The following is a 23,717-nucleotide window of genomic DNA, read 5'->3' as shown; positions in this document are numbered from 1 at the left end:
AAAATGTTAAGTGAATTTTGCCCCATTTTACGATTTTTCCTGCCATAGTTGTTAAGTGAATCACTGCAGTTGTTAATAACATGGTTGTTAATGAAACTGGCTTCCCCATTGACTTTGCTCTTTAGAAGGTTGCAAAAGGTGATCACATGACCGCAACCATAATAAATACATGCCAGTTGCCAAGTGAGAAAATTTTGATCCTGTGGCTAAGGGGATGTTGCAATGGTTGTAAGTGTGAAAAACAGTTAGAAGTCAGTGGTTGCAAGTCAAGGACTACGTATGTTTTATTATCCCATTTTGCTGGATAAGAACACTTTTAATCATGGCTATAATGTATTGCTCTGAATTCATTAATTTGTAATGCAAGTTGAATGTATTGGCGATAGAAGTTTCTAAACTAGTTAGTATTCCAATATTAGCTATGGTTTTAGAAGTTTTATATGCTAAAAATAAAATTTATAAATCCTCCCAATTCTATGGAAACTTCCACTAGTTTCAATATCATAGAACTTTATTAAACTATAAAACCAAATTATATCCTAAATGTAATATGAGAATGCTATTTATTGTGGATTAATGTTATTAGTTCTACAGTTAATTGAACCTGTGCAAATTATTTTTTATACTTTAGAAAGATCCCATTAAATAAAGTTGCACTCTGTAGTGCTTATTGAAAAGTAATCAGAATTATTTCAGAAAAAACAATATTATAAACAAACGTCTGCAAAAATCAGTACAGTTACTTCATTGTTTCAAGATTCGATTGCTTTTAAGTGTTATATTATGCAGCTGTATTTGTATTTTATATTGTTAAGTTGTACAAAAAGTATATACATTTGAGAGCTAGTACCATAATAACATTATCATTATTTTTTAAAGGTAATTAGAGCAACTGGTTTCATGAAAGGATTGTATACAGAAGCAGAGCTGAAATCTGATAATGTTAAGGTATGTATGCACTCATCATTTTTTAATTTATAAAATATTGTATAGATGCAATTCCATTAAATATCATTTAATACAATGTGAGAATTGTACCAAAATGCTATTTTATAAATTAAAATTTATAAATTAAAAATTAGCATCACAATTTACATTGAAAACTATATCTTTTATTTAACACTATATTGTTTTATTCAGGATAAAGATGCAAAAATAATCTTTCTTCAGAAAGCAATTGATGTGGTCATCATAGTGACAGGAGAACATTTGGCAGTAAAACCTGCACGTGTTGTTGCAGGACATGAACCTGAAAAAACAAATGAATTTCTCCAAGCAATTGCTAAATGCTGTCTCAATAAGGTAAGATGTTAGTATTAATTTGTGAAATATTATCTTAATTGAATTTTAAATACAATTTCAAAGACCAGTTGAAAGAGAGGTGGTTTCAGGGGAAATATTGGACTCATGAGAAAAGCTGAAATGAGTGTTGCGAGGGGGAATTAAGCTCTCTCTATCCAATGTTTTTCCTTTGAAATTCACTAGATGACTTCCTATGAATGCTAGAGGCCAGATTTGATGAGGTGGAGGAGGACTTGTATGTGGAAGATAATTTATAGGCCGCCCTTCTCCCTGAGGGGACTCAGGGCGGCTTACAATCACAGGGAAAGGGGTGCAATACCAAAAGACAAACAGTAAGTGAACAAAATAAAATAATAAAACACAACTTGCATTCAACAGTCAACACTCGGGCGGGTAATACACATATACACATACATACATACATACATACATACATACATACATACATACATACATACATGGGATCGACAGTACCATCACTTTGTAACTGGCTAACAAATTGCACTCAACATGTATTCCTGAATGGAACTCCATCTGCATAGAGGATCATAAGCAGTGGGGTACCCAAGATTCCATTTTAGGCACAGTACTCTTCAAATATCTTCATAAATGATTTAGATAAGGGAATAGAAGGGGAACTCATTAAATTTGCAGACAACACTAAGCTGGCGGGAATAGTCAACACCCCAGATAATAGGCAGAAGGCTTGGAGGCTAATACAAATAAAGAATGGTTGCAGGAAATGGGTATGTATAATTAGTGAAAAGAAGAACTAGGTGATATGATACCGTGTTTCCCCGAAAATAGGACATGTCCTGATACTAAGCCCAATCAGACTTTTCAGGACATGAACTAAAATAAACCTGCCCCCAAAGTAAGCCCCCCCAACTACTAAAACGACCCTGCTGGCCATGAACCTGACCTTGTGCGGGGAAGGCTATGGCGGTTTCCATGCCCCCTGTGGCAGTCCTCTGGAGTTGGGCCAGGCCTAGCCGATCCAGGGATTTTTCAGCAGCCCACTGCCTGGCCCAGGTGTGCACCTCCAGGCTCAACCACCGGTCTCGCACTTTGGTGTTGGCTTCATGCCCGAACCCAGTGCCTCCCGCCCACATGGCGGGCACCTCCTCAGCTATTCGGGAAGCCAGCCACCACCCCCAACTCTCCTGGCCAAGCAGAATTCCTGTCCTCCAGAGGGAAGCACCGCCAGTGCCAATCTGCAGGACAGTGGCAGGCTGATTTTGCAGCTGCAGCACTGTCAGTTCGAGTATCCCAACCACAAGCTGGAGAACTGAGGCCTGCAGCATCACCCCCCCCCCCCAGCAGCAGCATTCCTACAGCCCGGGAGAGCCACTTTTCAATGTGTCTCAGCAGCTGTCCAACCAGCAACTGTAGCACTTCGAAGAGCCCTCCTACGTGACCTGGCCAAGAGACCCCATTTCAATTTGTGGAGTGGCAGCGGTGGCACAGGCATGCACAGGGCAGCCGCCTTAGAGACCCACCTGTGGCCCTCCCCTATCCTGGCCTGCCTGGGGACTTCACACCACTGGTGCCCAAGCATTTTCTGCCACCACCAGGCTCGTATCTCCAGGTGGCTCTGCAGCAGTGCCAGAATGCAGCGCTGATGATCAAGCAGATGGTGGCCACACACAGCCAATCTCAGCGCCTCCATCCACCTGGCCTGCAGCAGGTCGGGCACCACCACCACCCTCACTCTGCTGGCGGCCATGGTCATCACCAGTCCCTGAACCAGCACCCAAGCAAAACTGCTTTTAAGGCACAGAAAGGTGCTTGGTTCCTGCCGTTTCCTTGCTTTTCTGACCGGGAATGGGCGGGTTACAGGAGCTTTCACCCCGCCCCATCCCCTGCCCTACTTGCTAACCCCCAAATTGCACCCCAGCGTGAAAATAGATCAAAAAATTGGTTTTATCCAAGTTGAGGATAATCTATTTAAACAAATAAGAGACCAAAGTTTAATGCATATAAAGAGGATATATAATGTATTAATACAGATGGATTCGGAAACAGAATTAGTTAAAGATTGCATGATAAAGTGGGCTCAAAATATTGAAGAACCAATAATGTTGGATACGTGGGAAAGAATTTGGGTAAGGAATGTGAAATTCACACAAGCCCAAAACCTGAGAGAAAATTTCTACAAGATGTTCTATAGATGGCATTTAGATCCCAAAAAATTGGCCTCGATGTACTCGAATTTACAACCCAAATGTTGGAGATGTGGTTCTCTTGATGCTACATATTTTCATATATGGTGGACTTGCCAAAAGGTTAAGGCATTTTGGATAAAAATATGGTGGATTATACAAAATATTCTTTAAAAAAGGATAAAATTTACTCCTCAGTTATTTTTGTTAGGTATAATTACTGATTGTACAGTGGTAGAGGTTAATCTGATCTTGCATTTAATAACGGTAGCGAGACTGTTGGTTGCGCAATGTTGGAAGAAGGAAGATTTGCCTACAATCCAAGAATGGATACTGAAAGTCACAAATTTAGCCGAGATGGCGAAAATATCTGCATATCTTAAAGACCATTCAAATGAGAGATACAAATGAGATTGGAAAAAATGGATCGATTATATACAAAATAAATATGGAACTAAGAAATTCCAGATAGCCTATGCTTAAGATTAGGAATGATTTGAACTGTTTAAAGTTAATTTAGCAAGGAGGAGCTAAGTTCAATGTAAAGAGGTTATTAATTCCTTACTTTTATTTTTTATCAATATATCTTAGACTGTGGTTGTTAAATACCCATACCGTGTAAGGGTTCTGGGAAGTTGGGGGGGGTAGGTTTTGGGGGTTTGGGGGGGAGGGTGGGGGAGGGAATTATTCTAGGTTTGATTTTAAAGTAGTATGAATGCACATGTATATTGTCTTCTTTTATAACATGATATTGTCAATGTAATGATATACATGTGATTATATGTCATGGAAATGAAAATAAAATATTCTAACCAGAGAAATTGGATATAATTTTTCAAGCCGTCCAACCCATAGCTAATTACCTTGCCTCATAGGTATCTTATCAAATGCCTAGCTGAAATCAGGATATATTATGTCTACATCATTGATACAATCAGATACAAATTTTACTTCATTATAAAGAGATAAAATCATTCCACCAAGGTGTTTAGATAAAGTTTTCTTTATCTACATTTTTTCCTTTTTATTTTGAAAATAGGGGGAATATTTGGTCATCTGGTACTTTTAACAGTTTTCAAGATTTTGTATACCTTGTGTTGTAACTGCAGTTGTGACTAGAATTGCTATCACTAATGATGTGATTATAAAGCATGATGTCATGCTATCATAGCAATGGCAGTCCAGGCAGCCCTAGTTGTAATTCCAGATGTGTAGGTTTGAAAGCGAAAAGATTTCAGGTAAAGAATGTGGAAGTGTCACAGGGGATGGAGGGGATTCCTGGAAGGTCCAGTGAAGACCACATATGAGTTGGGGAGGAGGTGCTGCAATAGGGTGCAAACTCAGAAAGGTCAGGAAAAGGTGAATGCAGGGAAAGAGTGTGGAATGTGGGAGCATAGGGATGCTGAGGAAAGATAATTTGGGATACATGTCTGTGCAAGTGAGCAATAGGAAATTGGGGAAAGAGGATGTGGGATATGTGCAGGTGCAGGGCAGCCAGGGAAAGGGCATGTGGTGCATGTATGTATGTGAGCACAGAGAACACAGAAAAAGGGAATGCAGTTGTGCATATGTGTGCAGAGCAACTGAGGAAGGAGAGCATAGGGTATGTGAATATGAAAGCAAGTAGTCTGGGAAAAGAGACTTGTGGGTGTGTGCAGGGAGGTCAGAGAACAAGAGTGCTTGTTTGTGTTCCAGTGCAGGGAGTTGCATGTATTCTATTAGATTAGGCCTCCTCCGACTTCCATCAGCCGGTCAATGTCGACTGGCAACCACGCAGAGGAGAGCCTTCTCGGTGGCAGCTCCGACCCTATGGAACGAACTTCCCGTGGAGATTCGTACCCTCACCACCCTGCAGACCTTCCGCACAGCCCTTAAAACCTGGCTGTCCCGACAGGCCTGGGGTTAAAGATATTGACCCCACCCGAATTGTATGAATGTTGTGCTTTTAACGATGTATTGTTTTATGTGTTTAACATGGTTTGTCCTCCCTCCCCCTGAACTGTGAGCCGCCCTGAGTCCCCCCAGGGAAAAGGGCGGCATACAAATAAAATATCTATCTATCTATCTATCTATCTATCTATCTATCTATCTATCTATCTATCTATCTATCTATCTATCTATCTATCTATTAGTTTAATGTGCATTTCTTTTATGTAGCTTTCCAGTGATGAAGCTGTTCAGAAAGTACTTGCTGAAGAAAAATCTTTTAAAGAAAAGACACCATCTTCATCTAAATCTCAAAACACAGAATCTAAAACAGAAGAAAGTAGATATCATAGAGAGGTAATTTGAATAACCTGCTATATTTAAAAAAATAAACATAGGAGTCTATATGTTGAATAAAAAAACCAGAGAAATTGTTTTGTTTCTTTATTTACTGGGTTTCTGTGCTGATTCACTCATAAAAGAAGCTAAGTGATAATTGAGTAAACTCAGGTTAAAACAAAATACATAAGAAATATAAAATGGTCATTGATTTACAACAATAGTTGACCCCAGAATTATGATTTTGTGATGGTCCTTAAGCAAAACACTGATGTAATGATCTCATTGAACAACCCCAATCCCTGCTCTTCTGGTTGTCATTAAGCAGAGCTTGGGATCCCTTGGGGTGAGGGAAGAGCTGTGAGGCCTTCCTAGCTCACATATGGCCTACCTCCCAGGGCCTTCTCCATCCTCTGAGGAACCCCATGTTCTGTTTCCTGCACTGTTGGATCCCACAACCTTAGTTCTCCTTCCCCCACATTACTTCTCAGTCCATTTAACTTTTCCAAAGATTGCCTTTCAGAAAGAGAAGAAGTCAATAAACTATTAGGGAAATCTTGGATTGAGAAAATTGAAGCCACTTCTGGGATAGCACAATGGGTCCTCTGTATAGAAAGGTCATGGGGCAGATTGGCCAGTTCTACCCAAAGGTAATATTTAGAAAAAGTAAGTGAAGTGAGGCATGTGGCTTGAGAGGCAAGCCCAAGGATTGTGGGGACCCAGCGAGGTGGAAGATAGGCCCAAGCAGGGGATAGAGGAAGATGAGTGGGGGCCACTGTAACATCTCTGTGTCAATCGTAAAGGTGGGTGAATTGCCAAGTGCCAAGATTTTGTTCATGGGATGTTGAGGGCATTGCAGCCATGACTTGGGATACAGGTTACATAAGTCCCTTCATTCATCACTATTGTAATTCTGAATGGTCACTGAAAGAATGATGATAAGTCAAGGACTACCTATAAATCAAAGCAATCTTCAGGTTATGACCACTTGGTTCAGCAACCATTCAAAGTTATGAGGGGGATTTAAGACTAGCCTGCAAAGTTACAGCTGTTGCAGTATCCCTACCTATGGTACCCATTCACCCACCTGTGTTCCATAGCGCTCACCTATGGCATTCAACTACCTGTCCAGATTCCATACTGCCTGGTTGTAGCACACAACAAGCTGTTCATTTTGTGTAACATTTCCCTATGGTAGGTACCCTTCCACCCCTCTTACCTGCAGCTTTCAACTGCTGGCCTGCTTATCTGAGATTCCAGCCTCTTCCCAATTAATAACCCATGCAGTCCTGAGATTACACTAGCAACCAAGAATACTTGGATTGCTGTCATGAAGCAATACAGTCATGTTATACCACATTTTACAATCACATCACTTATTAACAGAAATTATTGTCAAGAACTACCTATAGTGAACCCCAAATCTATCCTAAGCCATAAAGGGTTTTAAGGATGATGGCTCACATTTTGAATTGCTCAAATATTTTGAATGTAATTTTATTTTTTGTATTTTATTATTTAGGGAAGAAATGATTCTGAAATAAAAGACAAAAGCACAATTCAGGACCAAAAAGTCAAAGAAGAATTGAAAGAGGAAGAAAGCAAGCAAAGAGAAAATGAAAAATATAAAGATTATGAAAATAATCCCAATAATTTTGATAAAACTGTAAATGAAAGTGAAAAACATGAAAAAGAGAGAATCAAAAATAGATTATCCAAATCAGCAAGAGAGCCAGAGAAAATTAGAGACAAAGAAAAAGGAGAAGTGGAAGGAGAAAAAGAATGTGATAAAGAAAGAGACAAGGAAAGGAAACAACATGAGGGAGGAAAAGAAAAAGAGCGGTTGCGAGAAAAAGAAAAACCTAGAGACAGGGATAAAGACTCTGAGAAAGTCCGAGATAGGTACAAAGAAAAAGACAAAAGGAGGGAAAAGGGTAAAGATATAGAAACCACACGAGAAGAAAGAAAAGACAAAATGGACAAAAAGGTAATGTGTAACTAATTGTTAATGATAATTGGAGTTAGCAGACATTTTGAGCAAATTGATATAAAAATATGTGCATTTTAGAGTCACTTTAGGTGAAATGGGCAAATAGGTGTAAAAATTCAGTAAATAAATTTACTCAAAAATTTAACTTACCACCCAGTTATTTAAAGTATGAACTGTAGTCAAACGGATACAGATACATTTCTAAATATTAGTTTTAACAAATTCTAAGGCAATTCTTTTGAAAGACAAAACAGTTGTAGACTAGCTGCAGTATCTTTTTAAACATTTGTTCTTATAAAATACATGATTCGATCATTCTCTTATGATCAAAAGTTCTAAATACTTTCAGAACTTTCATTGTTTATGTCATGTAAATAGTAAATATCATAAAAGTCTTTTAGAATAACTAGTATATTACTTTTTAAACATAGAAATATTATGACATATAGTACATCAAATAAATAACAAAAGCTCTGAATGTACTTAACTCTAAGAGAATGATGTAATCAAGTTAGCCAGTATTTCACTGGGAGATTTCTTAATTGTTCCAGGTGAAAATAATGGTTTATTTGGTTAGCTCTTATGCTAGTAACGTGAGATAATTGAGTATGGTCTTACATTACAGGTAGTTCTCAATTTACAACAGTTCATTTGGTGAGCGTTTTGAAGTTACAACAGCACTGAAAAATTGACTTATAACCATTTTTCACATTTATGATTGTTGCAGCCAATGTTCCCTCTAATTTTTTTTCAGTGTGAGCGGAAAAGTATAGTATTTGAGCGGTACATTTTCATGCCTGAGCACCTGAATTTTTTTCACAGATGTCACCTAAGACAACAATGAAACTCAAAGTTATATTTATTCAAGGGACCCGCTTAATTAAAAAGTGTTCTATAATATCAGTATGACTTATAATACTGCAAGTCTGCAATATTAAAATACTTTTATAGGGGATCCCCGGGATCCCCCGAAGAGATCAAATCACAACCAGTATGCCACCTTCTTGGTATATTGTTTTTATTTTCATTGAGTTTTTAAAAATGAGCATTATTTCATTCTTTTTTTCTTTATTTTTGATTGGTATTTGCAATTTATGTTAATTCTGTTCATACATATAATATAAATGAAAAACCCAGCTCTCTTAAAAATCTTTTAAGTTCTTTGTGGTGCTCTCTTTTAGAATTGGCCAACTAATATTTCTGTTCCCCCAACTAATGCCAGGCAGAGTTAACTGAAAAAGTAATTTTTCATGAAGGGACATTTTCCTAGTATTTATGAATAACAGTTCAGCAGTTCTGCTAGGTTCAGCAGAAGATGACCAATTATTCTAAAGCTATTATTGTTGCTTGTATCTCCTAATTTCAATATTTTTCTTGACACTCATTATATCTTGCAACTATTTGCATTTGGCAAATAAATAGGGTAAGTGATTATGCTTTTTAAAGACATTTAAGTAATTGATAGTAATTAGTATTTTGCATGTTGTGTGCAAAAACTGAGTATTCCATACTGGGGGAGACATTCCCCAAAACACAGCAGGAACAAAAAAGATAACATTCCCTCCCCCTCTCCTAAAAATCTTTCAACTGGAAAGTTCACAATAATTACATGCACTAACCTCTTAAAGGAGCCGTTGCAAATACCCATTTTTTTACCGTTTTACTGAAATGTGAAAACTCAAGATAAATGTTTTTAATTCATTGCTAAGGAGGGAGGGGGCAGGGGGTGTTTATTGTTTACTACTTTATTGAGGGCTTCAGACTGTCACCCTCCGTCTTGCAAAAAGCATGATCTCACACCCACTAAAACTCCCCTCCACCTCAGTTCATACCAGCATTATCCCTTTCTGCAGCCACTTTTTCTCCTCCCTCCCCAAGATTTCCCCGCCAACACCAAGAGGAACAGGAAAAGAGGCGCCTTCTCTGCCCGAAAGCCAGCCAGAACCCCCCAAAGCGGCCAGTTAATGAGCTTCCCCACTTCAGTCAAGTGAAGCCTCTGCCAGGAGGGGGTGGGCGTAATCCAATCCGAATGGGAGCCAACAGCCGTCGCTCGTTCCCTGCTGGCTCTAGATTGTCCTGGGAACCGGCAAGTGTTAGCAAGAGAGGGCGGAAGACGCGCACCTTAGAGGGAACACTCATTTTACCGACCTCAGAAGGATGGAAGGTTGAATCAACCTTGAACCGGTGACATTTGAACTGCCAAACTGCAGTTAGCAGTCAGCTGAAGTAGTCTGCAGTATTGTACTCTAACCACTACACCACCTTGGCTCTTATTGCTGAGGATTGCCACAGAAAATTATAAAAAGATAATTCAACTTACAATTATTAGTTCAGCAACTGTTCAAAATTACAATTGTGCTAAAAGAATGATGGTTATGACCATAGTTCTTGGAGATCTGGCCATCCAGGCACCCCCTTGGATATCAGACCACAATCTGGGAGCTTGGCAACTGGCAAGACCCCATGATCTTTTGATTGCCATATGCAACTTTTCCTGCCAGCTTCCCAGGAAAGTAAGTGAAGAAGCTGACAGGGAAGATTGCAAGTCACTGAGGCAAGTCTCCCCCTCCTGTGCATCTTCTCCTGCCCTTCTGTACTGAAGCTGCATTGGCTAATTCGTGTACCTCCACATACCCTCCCTGAGCCTTGGCATGGCTCCCTTATTCACCTCCTCACATCCCTATGTGCCCTTCCCCAAGCCTTACTGTGCTTCTTTGTGCTTTGTATTTTATGACTGCATTGCTTAACAGAAGTTCCAATGAGGACTACTTGAACAGTCTGTTAATGATTCTACACATTTATTCTCTCTTCTTAGTCCACAGGATCTGAAGAGATTATTGCTAAAAAACTAGCAGAAAAGTCTATAAATAAAGATCAAGCTGAATTTGATAAAGAAGTAAGTAACAGAAAATATTTGTTTTACATATTACTGGTATATTAAGCTGTTACCCTCCACAGACAAGTGACAATGAGCATGTGTGGCTTATAGTTTGAAACAAGTATGCAGAGGTGAAATCTAAAAACTTTCCCTACCGGTTCTGTGGGTGTGGCTTGGTGGGCATGGCCAAATCAATGTAACATCTTTGCCCTTATGACCTACAAAAAGAAAATATACCAATTATTTAGTGCATTTAATACTTAAATAAGAATAATAAATACTTATGTACGGATAGTTACATAAGAGCAATAAAAGTGTTGTTTCAATGCACCAATGATAATAGTGACCTACAAAAAGATATGCCATGATATACAAATTTAACCATTTAATACTTAAATAAGAATAAAAGAAGTACACAAAACAATAAAAGAGGTACTCAAATACTTATATAAAAGTATAAAGATTTCTCATTGGCACTCTCTTCGCTTCACTTTTCTTTTTAAACAGAACTTTTTTATTTTTCTTTTTAAAAAAAAACACAAATATGTCATCATTTGTCAATCATTAAGACATTGAAGTACAATTTTTTTTTGTTGTGTGTGCCCCTCCCTCCCTCCACCCCCCCACCCCCCCTCCTCCTTCCCCCCCCCCGACTTCCCAGAACCCGTACACGGTATGGATTTTTAACTAACACAGTCTAAAATCTATTGAGAAAAAAGAAATAAAGAAATTAATGACATTCTAGATTGACCTTAGCTTCTTCTTACTGAACTGACTTTTAACAGTTTAAATCATTTCTGATCTTAAGCATAGGCTAACTGGAATTTCTTAGTCCCGTATTTATTTTGTATATAGTCAATCCATTTTTTCCAGTCTCGTTTATATATCTCATTTGAATGATCTTTGAGATATGCCGATATTTTGGCCATCTCGGCTAAGTTTGTTACTTTCAATGTCCATTCTTGGATTGTAGGCAAGTCTTCCTTCTTCCAATATTGCGCCACCAACAGTCTTGCTGCAGTTATCAGGTGCAGAATCAAATTGGTCTCTACCACTGTAAAGTCAGTACATATACCTAGTAAAAATAACTGAGGAATAAACTTTATCCTTCTTTTAAAAACATTTTGCATGACCCACCATATTTTTATCCAAAATGCCTTAACCTTTTGGCAGGTCCACCATATATGATAATATGTAGCATCGAGAGAACCACACCTCCAACATTTAGGCTGTACATTCGGATACATAGAAGCCAACTTTTTAGGATCTAAATGCCATCTATAGAACATCTTATAAAAATTTTCTCTCAGATTTTGAGCTTGTGTAAATTTCACATTTCTTACCCAGATTCTTTCCCATGTATCCAACATTATTGGTTCCTCAATATTAAAAATATGGAACGCTTCACGAATTTGCGTGTCATCCTTGCGCAGGGGCCATGCTAATCTTCTCTGTATCGTTCCAATTTTAGTATATGTGCTGCCGAAGCGAGCACATTGCTTCACTTTTCTTGATCTTGATTCTGGGATCATCAGTTGAGCGATGGTAGCCACTGCCTCACTGCAGGAATAGGGTCCCATTTTGGAAGAGGTAGACCAGTAATATTGATTGTCATGAGGTTGGTTAGAAATGGTAAGGTGAACTGCTCTCTGAACATAAGTTCATTTTCAAGAAATCTTGAAAGCTTCTGCAAAACTGACAGCAATTGTTCTGATAATATCTTTTGCTTTTTAACACTGCGTAGTTCTTTGAATTTTTTAACATATTCTCCAGAAAATGTTGTAATTGAAAATGTCACCAAATGTGCGCAGTTGTTCCTCAGCTGCTCTCCATGGAACTACTACTTCTGAAAAAAAAAACCCAGTACTCTGGCATCAAAAATGTAGAAATTGTAATTTATTTATGGTGTCTTGTAATTGGCTACCTGTTTTAAAATGTTCACAGTCCATTAGTCTTTTCTGAAAATTTGTTATGATGCTTCCTAAAAGTCTTTCCCAATGAATCGTGTCAGGTTCTTCGGATATTTTGTCAAGTTCAATTCGGTTCTTATTGGATTGCTGAAAAATAGAGCATATCTTATTAATAAATATTTTTAAATGATTTACTTGCTTTATTTCCTTTATGGCGTCATCTAACTCAAGTTGGAGGCGATGGTTCAAGCACTGCCATATGATGATGTTTGGAAACTCTTTTGTTATCCTAGTGCTCACTCCAGATTTTCTCCCAAGCAAAACGCTGGCACCATCACGCAAAACGCTATTAAATTTTTTATTTCAACAAGCTCGACAGAAATTGTTGGTGGGTTCTCTGAGTTCTCAACTTTCATGAAAACTATCAAAACTGGTTTGCAGGATACCGTTGAGGCTTTCTCAATGATTAAACATATTTTCAGATTCTGTGCAATGATGCTGGAAAACATCTCAGTTTTAATTTTGCTAGCAATGCACTCAACTATTTTTACAACTGTTGGCCTTAAATGCAATCCTATTCCCAGATCTACTCAATTTTCAGCTTGCAACTCTATCAATTCTTCTATGCTTGAAATTGGTCTACATGCTTTTGCCAGGCTCTAACAGTTTTGAACATTTTAGAAGTGGTGTCTAAATGCTTTCCAGGTATCTTCTCCATTGCTTTTATTATGGCATCCTGCTCCCCTTGTTTGATGTGTCTACAAATGGTGTGCAATTTTGATGTGAAATGTTCTTTCATTTTCTTCTGTAGAGATGCCTGCTGCACTTCCTTATTTTTCCCAGCTGGCTCAATCTTGAATTGCTTCCATTCTTTGGACATATGAATACCGCTCTCTATTGAGAAGTCATGTTTTGCACAGTACTTGCAACCTAGTTACTTGTTTGACACATCCAATCCTGGATATTTTTCTTGGAAGTTGCTGTATTGTTGCAATATCCAACAGTCAGGGAGAATGAATTCAATTTCGGTCTCGGGTGACTCAATACTTGGCTTGCTGCTTTCTCCCAGTCCAAGTTAAAGTGGTGGAAGTGGTGGTGCTTTGGGTGGTTTTGGATCATCCAAGGTCAATTCTGATGGTTGTTGTGAAAATTTGGGTTTCTTGGCCAAGAAACCAACCAAAGTTTGTTGCCTTTTCATCCTTGCTGGTAAAGGCTGCTACTGTAAAAGGAAGAAAAAGAAGTTTTCCTGATCGAGGCTTCTGATCAAGCAGGGGTTGGCGAACCAAGTAGCTAGGCCGCATTGCAAAGAGACCTTATATAGAGGATGGGTGGAGTCGAAGTGAAGCGCCAAGCAGCTGGAAGTGAACCACCAAGCAGCTAGAAGTGGTGAGCAAGCGAGTGGGCAAGTAGGCAAGCGGGCAGCCAGGTGAAGGCAGGGCCACCAGGGATTTCTACCCTCAGTTCAGAGAACCATGGCCTATTGTCCCTACCGGTTCAGGTGAACCGGACCCATGCATGTATGCTAAAATACTAAAAATGCAAAGATTGGTTATGAAGTTACTTTTTCATTGCCAATATACAGTTGCAAGAAAAAGTATGTGAACCCCTTGGGATTACGTGGAGTTTTGCATGAATTGGTCATAAAATGTGCTCTGAACGTCATCTAAGTCACAACAATAGAAAAATACAGTCTGCTGAAAATAATACTACACAAACATTAGATGTTGCCATGGTTTAATTGGACATAACATGTAAACATTCACAGTGCAGGGAGGAAAAAGTATGTGAACTGTTGGACTTAATAACTGGTTGACCCTCCTTTGGCAGCAATAACCTCACCCAAACGTTTCCTATAGTTGCAGATCAGACCTGCACAATGATCTGGAGTAATTTTGGACCACTCCTTTTCACAAAACTGTTTCAGTGTAGCAATATTCTTGGGATGTCTGGTATGAATCGCTCTCTTAAGACCATGCCACAGCATTTCAATCGGGTTGAGGTCAGGACTCTGACTGGGCCACTCCAGAAGGCGTATTCTGTGCTGTTGAAGCCAGTTTTTTGTTAAATTACTGGTATGCTTTGGGTCATTGTCCTGTTGCATCACCCATTCTCTGCGGAGCTTCAGTTGGCGGACAGATGGTCGTACATTTTCCTGCAAAATGTCTTGATAAACCCTGGAATTCATTTTCCCATCAATGACAACTATCCGTCCAGGCCCTGGGGCAGCAAAGGACCTCCAAACCATGATGTTCCCTCCGCCATGTTTTACAGTGGGGATGAGGTTTTGATGTTGGTATGCTGTGCCTTTTTTTCTCCACACATAGTGTTGTGTGTTTTTCCCAAACAACTCAATTTGGTTTCATCTGTCCACAGTAGATTTTGCCAGTAGTGCTGTGGAACATCCAGGTGCTCTTTTGCAAACTTCAAACGTGCTGCAATATTTTTTGGACAGCAATGGCTTCCTCCGTGGTGTCCTCCCATGTACTCCATTCTTGTTTAATGTTTTCCTTATTGTAGATGTGTCAACAAAAATGTTAGCATGTGCCAGAGATTTCTGTAGGTCTTCAGCTGACACTCTAGGATTCTTCTTTACCTCATGAAGCATTCTGTGCTGTGCTGTGCTGTTGCAGTCATTTTTACAGGATGACCACACCTAAGGAGAGTAGCAAAAGTGCTAAACTTTCTCCATTTGTAGACAGTCTGTCTTACCATGGACACATGAACATCAAGGCTTTTGGAGATACTTTTTAACCCTTTCCAGCTTCATGCAAGTCAACAATTCTTGATTGTAGGTCTTCTGAGAGCTCTTTTCTGCGAGGCATGGTTCACATCAGACAGCGCTTCTTATCAATATACTTAACATATCCTAGTTTTAAAGAAAAAATAAGAGAAGACAGTATACATGTGCAATTAAAATCTAACACCCTCTAATGGTTTAGACATAGACAAATATTTAGACAAAGAGAAAATACCCTTAGTTAGAGAAGAACACAGGCAAAAATTGAATCAACCAATAACCTCGGGGGAAATCCTGCAGGTAATTAAGCAATTAAAGTTAGGGAAAGCACCAGGTACAGATGGCTTGACAGCGGTTTACTATAAAAACTTACAGTTAGAAATGGTAGAACCTCTTAGAGAATTATTTAATATGATTCAAACAGAAGGTAAAGTCCCTCCATCTTGGAAGACAGCGTTTATATCTTTGATACCCAAAGAAGAACAAGATACTACTCAACCCAAAAATTATAGACCTATTTCATTACTGAATGTAGATTATAAAATTTTTACTAAAATATTAGCAAATAGGTTAATGTTGGTCATTCAACAATTGATACACACGGACCAAACAGGTTTTATACAAGGGAGACAGATGAAAAGTAATGTCAGATTAATTATTAATGCATTAGAATATTTGGGAAAGAACAACCAGATCCCTGCTGCGTTTATATTTTTGGATGCTGAGAAGGCCTTTGATCGAGTTAACTGGCAATTTCTGCTGAAGATATTGCAAAAAATGCAGATAGGAGATAATTTTTTACAGTCAATTAAAGCAATATACCAACAGCAAACAGCACAAATCATAGTCAATGGAAGTTTAACAGACTCTTTTCAAATTGGAAAAGGTACAAGACAGGGTTGTCCTTTGTCCCCATTATTGTTTATTATAACTTTGGAAGTATTGTTGAATAAAATACGGGGCTTGGATGGTTTAAAAGGGATCAAGATTAGGCAGCAAGAATATAGAGTCCGCGCTTTTGCGGATGATTTGGTCATAATATTGGAACAACCGCAGGAATCCAGTATGGTTTTAATGAATACGATTAATCAATATGGTCAAGTGTCTGGCTTTAAAATAAACTTAGGAAAAACCAAAATATTAGCTATAAATATGAATATTAAACAAAAGGAAGAATTAGGAGTGATGCTAGGATGTGAGGTAGTTAAAAAAGTCAAATATCTTGGAGTTAACATTTTAACTTCAAATGGGAAATTATATAAGCATAATTATGAACCACTTTGGCATAGCATACAGACAGAGATGAAAAAATGGGAGAAATTGCACTTATCTTTGCTGGGCAGGATAGCGGCAGTGAAAATGAACATTTTACCAAAATTTTTATTTCTTTTCCAAATGTTACCTATACTTAAAAAAGATGCGAACCTTTTAGAATGGCAGAAGGGTATCAACAAATTTGTGTGGGCAGGAAAGAAGCCGAGGGTAAAGATGAAAATAATGCAAGATGTACGTGAGAGAGGAGGATTGAAACTACCTAATTTAAAACTATATTATGATGCAGTGGCATTATCTGTAATTAGTGATTGGATTCATTTAACCAATGATAGAATATTGAACATTGAGGGACACGATCTGGTATTTGGTTGGCATGCTTACCTGTTATTCAACAAAAAATTGGATAAGAACTTTAAAAGTCATATTTTAAGAAATGCTTTATTGCGGGTTTGGAAGAAATACCAATATAAATTAAATGACAAGATACCCATGTGGGCAATTCCTAGACATGCAATTGAAAATATGAATACAGCACAAAAACAGGACAGATTTATTTACAGACAGCTTCTTACCTCGGAAAGGGGGGTATTACAATTAAAATCTTTAGAGGTATTAAAAGAGGAGAAGGTAGTTCAAACATGGTTCCAGTATGGGCAATTACAGGCTAGGTGGAAAATAGATCAAAAAATTGGTTTTATTCAAGTTGAGGATAATCTGTTTAAACAAATAAGAGATCAAAGCTTAATGCATATAAAGAGGATATATAATGTATTAATACAGATGGATTCGGAAACAGAATTAGTTAAAGATTGTATGATAAAATGGGCTCAAAATATTGAGGAACCAATAATGTTGGATACATGGGAAAGAATTTGGGTAAGAAATGTGAAATTTACACAAGCTCAAAATCTGAGAGAAAATTTTTACAAGATGTTCTATAGATGGCATTTAGATCCTAAAAAGTTGGCTTCTATGTATCCGAATGTACAGCCTAAATGTTGGAGGTGTGGTTCTCTCGATGCTACATATTATCATATATGGTGGACCTGCCAAAAGGTTAAGGCATTTTGGATAAAAATATGGTGGGTCATGCAAAATGTTTTTAAAAGAAGGATAAAGTTTATTCCTCAGTTATTTTTACTAGGTATATGTACTGATTTTACAGTGGTAGAGACCAATTTGATTCTGCACCTGATAACTGCAGCAAGACTGTTGGTGGCGCAATATTGGAAGAAGGAAGACTTGCCTACAATCCAAGAATGGACATTGAAAGTAACAAACTTAGCTGAAATGGCTAAAATATCGGCATATCTCAAAGATCATTCAAATGAGAGATATAAACGAGACTGGAAAAAATGGATTGACTATATACAAAATAAATACGGGACTAAGAAATTCCAGTTAGCCTATGCTTAAGATCAGAAATGATTTAAACTGTTAAAAGTCAGTTCAGTAAGAAGAAGCTAAGTTCAATCTAGAATGTCATTAATTTCTTTATTTCTTTTTTCTCAATAGATTTTAGACTGTGTTAGTTAAAAATCCATACCGTGTACGGGTTCTGGGAAGTCGGGGGGGGGGAAGGAGGAGGGGGGATGGGGGGGTGGAGGGAGGGAGGGGTACACACAACAAAAAAAATTGTACTTCAATGTCTTAATGATTGACAAATGATGACATATTTGTGTTTTTTTTTAAAGAAAAATAAAAAAGTTCTCTGTAAAAAAAAAAAAAAAAAAAATCTAACACCCCTCGTCAAGCCTAATATACATACCTAACAAAAATAACTGAGGAGTAAACTTTATCCTTTTTTAAGAACGTTTTGCATAATCCACCATATGTTTATCCAAAATGCCTTAACCTTTTTGCAAGTGCACCATATATGAAAATATGTAGCGTCGAGAGAATCACATCTCCAACATTTGGGTTGTAAGTTCGGATACATAGAAGCCAACTTTTTAGGATCTAAATGCCATCTATAAAACATTTTATAAAAGTTTTCTCTCAAGTTTTGGGCTTGTGTAAATTTTACATTTCTTACCCAAATCCTTTCCCATGTATCTAACATTATTGGTTCTTCAATATTTTGAGCCCACTTTATCATACAGTTTTTAACTAATTCTGTTTCAGAATCCATCTGTACTAATACATTGTATATTCTCTTTATATGCATTAAACTTTGATCTCTTATTTGTTTAAATAAGTTATCCTCGACTTGCATAAAACCAATTTTTTGATCTGTTTTCCACCTGGCCTGTAGCTGTCCATACTGGAACCATGTTTGAATTACCTTTTCCTCTTTTAATTCATCTAAGGATTTTAGTTGTAATACACCCCTTTCTAGGGTAAGAAGCTGTCTGTAAGTAATTATATCCTGTTTTTATACTATGTTCATATTTTCTATTGCATGACTAGGAATTGCCCACATGGGTATCTTATCATTTAATTTGTATTGATATTTTTTCCAAACCCGCAGTAAAGCATTCCTTAAGATATGACTTTTAAAATTCTTGACCACTTTTTTGTTATATAACAGGTAAGCATGCCAGCCATATACCAGATCATACCCCTCAATATTAAGTATCCTATCATTTGTTAAATCAATCCAATCACTAATTACAGATAACGCTACTGCATCGTAATATAATTTTAAATTGGGTAATTTCAAACCTCCCCTCTCACGCATATCTTGCATTATTTTTAGTTTTACTCTCGGCTTCTTTCCTGCCCATACAAATTTATTAATACCTTTCTGCCATTCTAACAGGTTCACATCTTTTTTAAGTATAGGTAGCATTTGGAAAAGAAATAAAAATTTAGGTAAAATATTCATTTTCACTGCTGCTATTCTTCCCAGCAAAGATAACTGTAACTTTTCCCATTTTTTCATCTCTGTCTGTATACTGTGCCAAAGTGGTTCATAATTGTACTTATATAATTTCCCATTTGAGGTTGAAATATGAACTCCTAAATATTTGACCTTCTTAACTATTTCACATCCTATCATTCCTTCTAGTTCTTCCTTTTATTTAGTATTCATATTTGTGGCTAGTATTTTTGTTTTCCCTAGATTTATTTTAAATCCTGACACTTGACCATATTGGTTAATCATATTCATTAAGATCATACTGGATTCCTGCGATTGGGTTAATATTATAACCAAATCATCCGCAAAAGCACGCCCTCTATATTCTTGCAGCCTAATCTTAATTCCCTTTAGGCCCTCCAAGCCCCATATTTTATTCAGCAATATTTCCAAAGTTATAATAAACAGTAATGGAGACAAGGGACAACCCTGTCTTGTACCTTTTTCAGTTTGAAAAGAATCTGTTAAACTTCCGTTAACTATAATTTGAGCTGTTTGCTGTTGATATATTGCTTTAATTGATTGTAAGAAACGTTCTCCTATTTGCATTTTTTGCAGTGTTTTCAACAGGAATTGCCAATTAACTCGATCAAAGGCTTTCTCAGCATCCAGAAATATGAGCGCAGCAGGAATTTGGTTATTCTTTCCCAAATATTCTAGTGCATTAACGATTAATCTTACGTTACTTCTCATTTGTCTCCCTTGAATAAAACCTGTTTGATCATTATGAATCAATTGTTGAATAACCAACATTAACCTATTTGCTAGTATTTTTAGTAAAGATTTTATAATCTACATTAAGTAGTGAAATAGGTCTGTAGTTTTTTGGTTGGGTAATATCTTGGTCTTCTTTGGGTATCAGGGATATAAAAGCTGTCTTCCAAGATGGGGGTACCTTACCTTCCGTTTGAATCTTATTAAATAATTCCTTAAGAGGTTCTACCATTTCTAATTGTAGATTTTTATAGTAAGCTGCTGTCAAGCCATCTGTACCAGGTGCCTTCCCTGCCTTTAATTGCTTAATTACCTGTAAAATTCCCCCCCGAAGTTATTGGTTGATTCAGTCTTTGCCTCTGCTCTTCTTTAACTATAGGTATTTTTTCTTTGTCCAAGTATCTCTCTATATCTAGACCTTTAATTTTGTCACCCTTGTACAACACTGTAAAGAATTCATGGAAGACCTTTTGAATCTCACCCTGTTGAAACACTTCTTTCCCTCTGTAGTGCAATTTGGCTATGTTACAAAATTTTTGTTTTTTCCTAATCTGATATGCTAACCATCTGCCAGATTTATTTGCATTACAAAAAGTATTATGTTATGCATATAACAGACTAGTAGCTACCTGGTCTGAGATCAACATATTAAATTGATCTTTTAATAAGGTAATTGCTTCTTTAATCTTTATATCTCCTGGTTTTAAAGTTAACTCTTTCTTCCTAATTTCATCTTCCAGTTCTGTTTGCTTTTCCCCTTGTTTACATCTATGTAATCTATTTAGATTTATCAAAGCTCCTCTCATATACGCTTTACTTGCATCCCATGCAATTTCCCTAGATGTACCCTTATTCATATTAAAAACAAAGTATTCTGTAAACAATTTTTTACATTCATTAGTATATTTCTCATATCTAAATAAATTTTCATTCAATCTCCAGGACCTTCTTGCTTGCGTCACCCCTCCCAACTCCATCCAAACTGGATTATGATCTGATAAAACTCTGGCACAAATCTTTGTCTTCTTCACCCTAGAAAGCAAATCATTGATAATTAGTATGAAATCAATTCTGGAAAAGGATTGATGTCTATCAGAAAAGAAGGTAAAATCATATTCTTCTGCATTTCTTTCTCGCCAAATATCTCTTAGTTTGAAATCATCCATCATATCGAAAAAGGACTTAGGCAGTTTTGCTCGCATTTGAGTATTTGGACGAGAAGCCTTCTTATCTTTCTTAGTGTCCATAAGACCGTTCGAGTCTTCCAGTAGTATGCAGGACCTATAATCCCACTGTACTAATTTGGCATGAAGTTTTCTATAAAATCCATCTTGTTGTTGATTGGGAGCATATATTCCCAGTAGCAATGTCCTTTTCCCTTCTAATACCAAGTCTATTGCAATATATCTTCCGTGGGGATCTGCTTCGATTAATTCAGCTTTCATATCCTTCCTTAAGTATTTAACTATACCATTTTTCTTCTCCGTAGCAGAAGCTATAAAGTGTTGTCCAAATCTTGTATTAATCAGATATTTTTGATCAATTGATCTAATGTGAGTTTCTTGCAAAGAAATTATATTCTTGAACTGTTTAAGATAATGATATATTTTCTTTCTTTTCTGTGGAGTTTTATCCATTGACGCTCCATGTTAGAAACTTAGTTGTCATCTTTGGCTCCCTGAAGCTTTTTTAGAGCCATCTGAACCTCCTGGAGTTTAACCTTGGGTCTGGCTCCTCCCACTGCTTCTAAGCTGGTAACTGTAGTATCTTGACCGGTGACAGGTGTTTGTTGTGATTGTTGTTTTTTTAATTGTTGATCCATTCGTCTGGTAATCACAAGGTTTTGTCTTTGTTCCATGGCTCCTTGTACTTCTGAGAGATAAAGATGATCCATTCTTGTTGATAATTGTGTAGTTTGCTGTCTATCTTGTCCTTCTTGTTCTCTTTCTCTAGGTTCAGGTGGGGCGGAATATCCGGCCTTCAAAATATTATGGTAAAAATCTCGAGCTTTCCATACTGAATTAAGACGGTATCTTTGCCCCTCAAAAATGAGTGCTAGCCCAACTGGTGCATCCCATCTGAACTGTAGCTAACGATTTTTAAGCTCTTCGACTAAAAAGGCATAGTCTTTCCTGGATCTTAGCATTTGAGGTGGTATCTCTTTCAGGACAGTCACTTCCTGACCCCCAATTTGAAGCTTGGTTTTATAGGACTCTTGCAATATCATATTCCTCATGTCTCTTGTAGTAAAGTAAATCACAATGTCCCATGGAAGCTGCATCTGTCTTGCCAACCAGGAGTTAGCACGATAAACCTTATCAATTTGTCCATCAAAATTTCCCCCTGGCCTTCCTATCAGACTATCGAAAGCTTCTGAAAGAATCTGTTTCAAATTTTCCTGATTGTTTTCATGCAAACCTCTTATTCTTAGTGCAAGTTCCATTTGTCTATACTGTAACATAATAATTTCTTTTTCAGCATTTTCGACTTTTTGTTGCACCTCATCCATTTTCGATACCAAATTAATATTGGCATCATTAAGATCTTCTAATCTGTCTTCAATTCCCGAGACATATTCTGTTAACAAATTAACAACCCCCAAATATCATCCCTGATCTTCTGACCCCGGTCTCAAGTTTATCAGACAGTTCTTTATGAGCAAAGGATATCTCCTCAAATTTTGTTTCCATCGTAACTACATGATTTTTAAATGCTTCAGCCAATTCCTTCTGAAAAAATTCTTTAATTAATGGCTCCCCTATGGGGGAGGAACTAATGACTGTAGTTTTGTGCCAGGGGCAGGCGAACTGCCAGCACTTTTTGGAGCTGGGGGGGGGGACCTTTTGGATAGGGTTTTGCTTAGAAGCCATTCCAAGTTTTAATCTTCTTCAGCCAATTAATAAGTCTCTGCTGGTCGATTGTGTTACTGTTTAATTTAGTATTAAATCACTCCTTTCCTTTGAAGTTTTAAACTCCGTAGAGATTCAAAGCTCGAACAGTGTTACGAAGCTGCTCGGCGCCATTTTGAATGTCTCTTTAGCAAGTAAGATATCAGAAGGAATTCTTGTAAAAATGAAGCTAAGGATTAATGCAAACAATTAAAAGTTCATGTGTACAGGGTCCACTCATCTTGGATTCAGTAAATCAAATTTTGTTCTGAGGATGGGAGGTTTGCTTTGTGCTGCTAATTGCAGCAGGAATTCCTGGCACGGAGACAATCCTCAGTTGGTAAAGCAAAACATATCTCTTATTTTCCTATGCTAGAATGACCACATTGTTTTTTTGCTCTCTGAAAATGGGGAAAAAAAATCTAAACTACATGAATACTATGTGTGCGCGCGCATAAATACAGTACTTGCTTTTATGTAATTTTTTCAGAATGAAAATTCTGCAAGATTATCGAAGCAGCATGCAACAAAAGGACCAAAACAGCGAAACAAAACTTTAAGTGAAGGTAATTAAAAGAAACTTCCTTGATTTATTACTTCTTGAAAATTTGGAGTATGATTCAAAACGTAACAGTTCTAAATGACATAGATTCCACCCAAGGCCTTGCAGGACTCAAGCATGCTCCTGGATTCAGCAATAACTAACTTAATGATTTATTTCTTCATATTCTGAGTG

General features: G+C 37.4%; 1 protein-coding gene, 1 non-coding gene and 1 pseudogene across 3 annotated transcripts in view; 1 reads left to right on the top strand and 2 right to left on the bottom strand.

Annotated features, from left to right (window-relative positions):
* The window catches only part of IFT54 (intraflagellar transport 54), a 55,301-nt gene that overhangs the window by 3,844 nt on the left and 27,740 nt on the right, over nucleotides 1–23,717 (top strand). For both annotated transcript variants that reach the window (XM_087716583.1, XM_087716584.1), the window contains exons 2-7: nucleotides 880–948; nucleotides 1,141–1,302; nucleotides 5,622–5,747; nucleotides 7,252–7,716; nucleotides 10,535–10,615; nucleotides 23,472–23,547. In XM_087716583.1, coding sequence (XP_087572709.1) covers nucleotides 880–948; nucleotides 1,141–1,302; nucleotides 5,622–5,747; nucleotides 7,252–7,716; nucleotides 10,535–10,615; nucleotides 23,472–23,547 — 979 coding nt within the window. The remainder of the gene's footprint in view (nucleotides 1–879; nucleotides 949–1,140; nucleotides 1,303–5,621; nucleotides 5,748–7,251; nucleotides 7,717–10,534; nucleotides 10,616–23,471; nucleotides 23,548–23,717) is intronic.
* On the bottom strand, nucleotides 11,986–12,092 carry LOC148045556 (U6 spliceosomal RNA). Its single transcript, XR_015696852.1, has one exon. It is a non-coding gene; the product is annotated as a U6 spliceosomal RNA (small nuclear RNA).
* LOC148045555 (E3 SUMO-protein ligase KIAA1586 pseudogene) lies at nucleotides 12,472–13,426 on the bottom strand (annotated as a pseudogene).

The sequence above is a fragment of the Thamnophis sirtalis genome, unplaced genomic scaffold, assembly GCF_051295495.1.
Source record: "Thamnophis sirtalis isolate CommonGarterSnake01/CBP01778 unplaced genomic scaffold, rThaSir2_p1.2 scaffold_5, whole genome shotgun sequence".
NCBI classification, from domain to species: domain Eukaryota; kingdom Metazoa; phylum Chordata; class Lepidosauria; order Squamata; family Natricidae; genus Thamnophis; species Thamnophis sirtalis.
Note: the sequence above shows the minus strand (reverse complement) of the source record. Positions and strands in the feature narration are given on the sequence as shown.